This window comes from Ixodes scapularis, unplaced genomic scaffold, assembly GCF_016920785.2.
Source record: "Ixodes scapularis isolate PalLabHiFi unplaced genomic scaffold, ASM1692078v2 PGA_scaffold4__175_contigs__length_147842914, whole genome shotgun sequence".
Taxonomy (NCBI): domain Eukaryota; kingdom Metazoa; phylum Arthropoda; class Arachnida; order Ixodida; family Ixodidae; genus Ixodes; species Ixodes scapularis.
Genome location: NW_024609879.1, coordinates 142,576,185 through 142,583,014, shown reverse-complemented (window position 1 = coordinate 142,583,014; position 6,830 = coordinate 142,576,185). Strand labels below are relative to the sequence as shown.

Here is a 6,830-nt window from a genome sequence, read left to right as displayed (position 1 = left end):
AATGATATTTACACGAGTAAGGCAAGAATGGCCATCGGGAAAATTTTTAAGAAACGAGAAGGTTACAAGTCCAAGTCAGTGAAGGCCAGAGCTCTACAACTGTGCCACAAGTTTGAGTTAGAGCAATTACGAAAACAGATAACATCAGCCGATAAAGACCAACTGGGCTTATTCTTCACCGGGAAAACACACAAAGAAGCGTGTCCTTTCCGTGTGGTCATTACAGAAAAAGGATCGTGGCAAGGAGCCATGTCAAGGTTCCTCCAACGGCAACTGGCAGACCTACAACTGAATGACCCTTTTCTGGTCTCCAATACTGAGAAGGTGATTGACTATCTGGGAAACAACATCTTATCTGTTCGGTATGGCCTATCCCTCAATGTAGAAGACTTATTTTACTCCATACCTCACGAGGGAATGTTTACTGTTTTGAGAGAACACATTGAAGCCAATGGAGAAGTAGTCTTTCAGAACAACTGTGGAATGGCAGTGGATTCCTTCCTTGAGATTCTACGGTTTTACTTGAACTCAACTGTGGTAACGTTCAATGTAGAACACTACATACAGAAGAGAGGAATCTGTATAGGATCCTGTGTAGCTCCTGCTTTGACAAATGTTTACCTCTCGAAATGTAATAGAGCCATTGATGACAGCCTTGACATTCCCCAGGTTAGTCGTATATTCAGATACGTAGACGACTATCTTATCCTCCTCAATGCCCGACCCAAATGTGGGACACAGTTCATGGATTCCGTTCAAACGACATTCGAAGAACACGCTGGGGGACTAAAGTTCACGCATGAATGGCCGGAAAACCAGTCCCTCCAATTCTTAAATCTCAAAATAACATTCCACGAAGACAGTGTATGCTGGACGTACGCCCCACGAACAAAGAAAAGTCTTCTGCAATTCGACTCCGCACACACTAAGCTCGTCAAGAGAGGAATCGTTGCCAGTACGTTGGGGGCGGCTCTGAGGAAGTCTTGCGACCACACAGCAGGAGAGAGCTTCAACAACCAGCTGCAGAGACTTCGCGCTTCAGGGTACCCGACTTAAGTTATTTCCACCATCGTGGAGAGCATGTTAAAACAACGTCAAAGAGGAAGTCCAAACCGAACAAAGATCCGACCTGTGGTAATGCCCTACATTCACCGTCTCTCCCATAACCTAAAAAGAGTAGCCGCAAAGTTTGATGTTCCTATCCTCCTCACAGCGCCCCACAAACTTAAAAGATTATGTCCAAAAATCAACGAGCAGCAGGATACACACGACCTATGTAAAATCAACCATGCAAGAAAGTTCGTGGAATGTCACAGCGGCATCATATATGAAATACCGTTGTCATGTGGGAAGGTGTATCTGGGGCAATCTGGAAGGTGCATCAAGTACGCCTTCGATTGCTCTGACGTCAAAAGAGCTCTAATTTTTGAATTTTAGTCCCTAAATTATTTTTTTCTTGTTTTCTTATTTTTTTTCCTTCTTCTCAATTTTCATTTCTGTGCAAGCCAACGCCCTTGGGATCACCGTCGACATCGTGGTTCTTCTTCTTTTTTTCTGGCTGTGAAAACCAGTAACCGTTGGGTCACCGACAACTTTGTAGATCACATATGAATATTTGTACGTAGATATATTCACTTGGGTTACTTAGAAATGCAAATTGTCGTTCCGTATGTCATTTCATTTCATTTCGGATGGTAGTTATTTAATCTTGAGTAAAACTGCACGCAGAAAAAGCGCTGGAAGTCCTACCAACAACGCCGCTCAGAAGTGTGGCATATTTTTTTTCAGTCAAGTTGTTACTACCAAGGCAGTGTGTTTTTGAGGCTTGCAACCACGGCACACAGCCGAGATAGCGACGAGGCGCCAGAGACCACTACGTCACTCTTCTACTCATGATTGTAGAAAGAGCTCGTGGTGCTTTTACTGCCCATCGAGCTACGGATTCGAGCGACAAAAACACGAAAACTGATAGATGAATGTCTCCAAGGATGCCCCTCATAAATTTTTTTTTTTGCATGTTTAGCCTCTAATAGTAAATGCCGTCATTACTGCAATTTCACCATGACCCGGCATCAAGCTCTCAATAATTAACCAATTAAAAAAAAACTGTTGTCATCGACAGCTTTTCTTCCACAGAAGGCCCGCTGAGCCCAATACAAGCAGTGAAAATAGTACTCCCGTAGCAATTACCACTTTCTCATAAAATTGTCTGAAAAACAAAAATCTCGTGTAATTCAAAATGCAACTTTTATAAGCATACGTCTTAAAGTCGCTGTAAGACTACAAACTCGGAAGCCGAAACGTCCATCAATAAACGAACGTGTAAACTTTGACATTACACGAAGCGGGACATTTTAATTACAGTCCAAATCATTAGAACCGCTTTGCAGCGTAAAATTAATTGTTCAACAATATAGCATTCCAGGTCTTACTCATTTTAATAATAGCCGCCTCGGTGGCGCCCAGGCAAAATTGCCGGATGACGGATTCCCAGGTGGCAGGTTCGAATCACGGCCGAGGGGGCAGCAATCTGAACCAGGCTTATTGCGGGGAAGGCGGCATCTCGTCGAGATTTCGATCGCACGTCCAAAGATCCTCAGCTCGTCGCAATTAATCCTTATAGTCCTCCACTGGTTCGTATCAGATGTCCTTCGTTACCTCGGCTTGTAAAATACCGCAATTTTATTTTATCATTTTGGACATATTTTACAAGAACTATTTAGAACTTCTTCTCCACTGCCTTCATGAATCACCAATTGCATGCATCCCTATAAAACAAAAATTAGATTCATTTTGACCACTCGTATAAACGGAAGTGCACATAATGTGCCGTTCATTGATTCTTTATGGTAAGGCATTATGCCACATAATTATAATATTTATCCACTTTTAATAAAATGACCCTACCTTAAATAGACATGATGTGGCGGCAGGATGTAGATACATTTTTGTTAGCCATGTGCCCATGATACACGTATACTGTAAAAACATTTATTCTTCAAGCTATGCCCATAAAGACAATGAAAAACCCTGATCTTCGATGCGTAAGCCTTCGCGTTGTCAAGAACCACACGTTTCCAAGAAAGTCAGTTTTGCATTCATTTTGTATAGCTCCAAATATCTATTTCAAATAAACTTCTAAGCTACTATTGTGTTAGCACCAGACTTGTGCTCGTTACTTGAAAATTGCAATGGAATTTACAGTAAACTTTTAAGGGGTTAGGCCATGTAAGTAGTGCGGACAGAAAAGGAGAGAACGCGTAAAAAGTGGTGTGATCCTCTATTGTTTTGTGTGACCGATGGCCACCCCTCCTCTCGCTCTCTATACCCTCCCCTCCCCTGGACTCCACAAATACTGGTATGAAAGTGAGAACTGATGAACAATCGATAACTCGTAAACGCCACTTTTTTTCTTAATGGTCGAGTTTTTGTCATGGAGTGTCCGTCGTCTCCACGGCCATCTCTTAATGAGATGTTCAAAATTCAGGGCATTAAGAACGGAAACTTAAAGTTTCAGTGCATACTTTGCCTGCCAAAAAAACACACCGCCATTGTCTCCAGCAAGAACAGCAAACTAATCTACAGAAATACATCAAGGCAAGCTAGGACTTCTCAATTGGCTGTACTTTGTAACGTTAGAACCAAGTTTTTCTTTTCCTTATCTTGTGAATAATAGGGAAACACCTGAAGCAAAAGGGAGCTTTCGTAGATCGCTTCTTTAGCTCCGAAGCTCGTAGCGGAGGTAGACGCTGCTACTGAGCATGCGCAGCACTAGCTTTGTCTGCACAATTTCAGACATCATTTTCGGAGGCCGCAAGCTAGCGGGATGACGTGTGTGGTGGCAGCTTTCGGTGCCTCGTCAGTTTAGAGCTAAACGGAGACAAACAGAAATTGCTTCATCATACTTTTCATGTGGTGAAACTATACGGTGTCATCTGCGTATAGAAACATTTTTGACGGAAGGGACAGAAATTCTAACCCATTCATTTAAATGTTAAATAACGTAGGTCCCAAGGTACTTCCTTGTGGCACCCCGAATTAACCTTGAGCCGTGCTGCTAAGATTATTCATTATCTTAACCATTTGGAATCTATCCTTGAAGTAAGTTTTAAAAAATTGATAAAAAGGAACCCCGAAACCCCATACTATATAGTTTTTTTCAGCAATAACGAATGATCGATGGTATCGAATGCCTTTGACAGGTATATGAAAAGAGCTAGGACTTTTTTGTTTTTATCGAGTGTTTCGGTAATGCAGTCAGCGAAATCTTCGAGCAGAGTAATGGTACTTTTCTGTTGTCGAAAGCCGTACTGCATAGTGCTTATCAGGGAAACTTTGTCGCAAAAATCATGCATTGCCATTTGAACCCATTTTTCGATTACGTGTGTCATGAATGGTAGGATTGATATAGGTCTGTTGCTCCCGACCTCTTGCTGCTTTCCTTTTTTTTGTAACGACCTTATCACAGATACTTTTAAACCCTTAGCAATATTTCCGGTGTGCAGTGTGTCATTCACAATTTTAAGCAAAATTTGTTTTACTTTATCGAAACTGTAGCGTATGTCTCTAACTCGGATATTGCCGATTCCTAACGTTTTTGTTATTGACATAGCGTGGATAATACGCTACAAATCACATTCTTTCATATCTGGAAGATAAGCTGAGTTGACGCAGCATGTTGGGGAAACGTCATTTAAGCTGGTCGCCGGTAGAATATATTTAATTTCTTTTACGTCGTCGATAAAGATTTTGTTGAACATTTCTGCTAACTTGCTGTAGGAACTAGATTCTTTATAAGGTTTTTGTATCAACTGGTTTACATAATAATTTCGTTTCGCCAGACGAATTACAGCTGTAACATCACCAGGATTTTGCTTGCATCGCTTCCAAAGACTCTCCTTCTGATGACACAATTCTAATATTTCCGGATTTATCCAAATATTTTCGGGCCTTCTTTTTTTTTTTTAATTTCACCTTTCTAGTATAGCGCTTGCATAAATATCCTGAAATGGGTGAACCAGCTTTTCCTAGACTGTTAGGTGATCATAGTCTAGCAAGGAATTCCAATCGTACCTCTGAATAAAACTATCAATTTTGTTGCTATCTAGTATAGTTTTATACTCGTCCTCCACTGTTAGGTTTCCAAGCATATCTTCCCCTAATTTTAAAAGAACCGTTATATAATGATCAGCAAGCTTCTGCTTAATTACTCTAGATAATGTGTTTAAGTTGCTTATTCTAGTAACTATGTGGTCAATACATGTCTTTGTTATTTTATCACCGTAATGTTCTTCCCGTGTATAATCCTGAATAACATTTTCAACCCCAATAGCAGAAAGGGTGTCAAGATAGCACAATACTCCAGGTTTTAACTCATTCGAAACATCAATATTAAAATCTCCTGCAAGAACTAAATATTTATTGTTACCGAATTTCGGAAGCAGCTTTGATAATTCATCACAAAACATGTTTAAATTGGAACTGGGTGGTCTGTAAACGGCACAAACTACATAAAAGAACTTATCCTTATTTACGACTGCCGCGCAAATTTCTGCATTATCCAATTTAACATCAATTCTATCGGATAAACAGTTGTTATTTATGTATAATAAGATTCCCCCACCCCTTCTGCCTTCTCTGCATATATTGTAGGAATGAAAACCTGTTTGACTAAAGAACGCACAAGATGCCTCGTGTAAATTTACCTCGGTTAGTATAAGCACATCAAGGAGAGGAAGCCGGCCCGCCAAAAGCACCATTAACGGATCAAAATACATGTAATAAACTTAACTTTGTATTCACGCAACCGTCCTTTGCTATTGACTGTTTTGTGTAAGCGTCCCAATCCTCAAAAGACTCAAAAGAAGACTGCATATTTATCTAATTTTGGCGAAATCTCTTTCGCTCTCAATCTGAATTACTGCAGCGCTCTCGTTCTGTCTCACAAAAATCTTTCCATTTTTTACCCATGTATACTTGTATTTATTTCCTCTGGCACATGCCTTTTTTGTCCACAACAAATTCTTGATTGCTCGGGTTAAGTTTTCATTAATGTAAATGTTTTCGCTCGTAAGACTAGCTCGTTTTTTTGCCCAAACGTCTCTCGTGCGCCTCTCAGTGAACCTCACCAGTATGGGTGCTGGTCTACCTTCCTCTGCTCTTAGTCTGTGGGCAACCTCGACGTCAGTGATTGCGAGTGGTGGCACGTCTAGCTTTGTAGCAATGTCGTTAATTACCTCTAACAGTCTTTCGTTGGGTCGTTGAGTGACTCCGTGAATTTCGATGTTCTGCCTTCGGGAATATTGTTCCGCATTGTCGACGGCCTTTCGTAGTGCCCAGGTTTCTTCATCCCTTTGAGTTATTTCCTCTTCTAATTGATTCATCGTCTGTTCTAGACCCTTAATTGTTTTGTCTTGGCTGTCCAGTCTAGATATCCGCTCTTGGTGCCTTGCTGACTGGGTATTTATAGATTCTTCAATGCCCTCAATCGTCCTCCCTTGGTTTTCAATCTTAGACATCAACTCATCACCTTTTCCAGTCTGAGTCTCCAGCGTCTTTTCAATTACGTCGATTCTAATCAGGAGGGCAGTCAGTTTCGACACATGACACAACTTTTGCCTACGACGCATGACACAAATTTTGGGCAGTGAAGCCTCCTTGCGGGATTCTTCCCTTCTATGAGAACTCTTTTTGCAGCGTCTGCCTTCGGATGTCCGAAGGATCCTGGCAACATCTAGCAATATTACTCTCGACGACCTCGCCGAACTCGCCGACAAGATTCTAGATACGGCCCCACCCATGATTCAGGCGACCACTTACCCCACAAGTGG

At 41.3% G+C, this 6,830-nt stretch overlaps 1 protein-coding gene across 1 annotated transcript; it reads right to left on the bottom strand.

The window, feature by feature from the left end:
- Nucleotides 1-2,690: 2,690 nt before the first annotated feature.
- LOC115308924 lies at nt 2,691-6,629 on the bottom strand. The gene is made up of 3 exons (XM_040215972.1): nt 6,003-6,629; nt 2,908-2,979; nt 2,691-2,768 (listed from the first exon to the last, which is right to left on the bottom strand). Exons 1-3 carry the CDS (start codon nt 6,627-6,629, stop codon nt 2,691-2,693), a joined length of 777 nt encoding a protein of 258 aa, XP_040071906.1.
- Between the last annotated feature and the right edge of the window lie 201 nt (nt 6,630-6,830).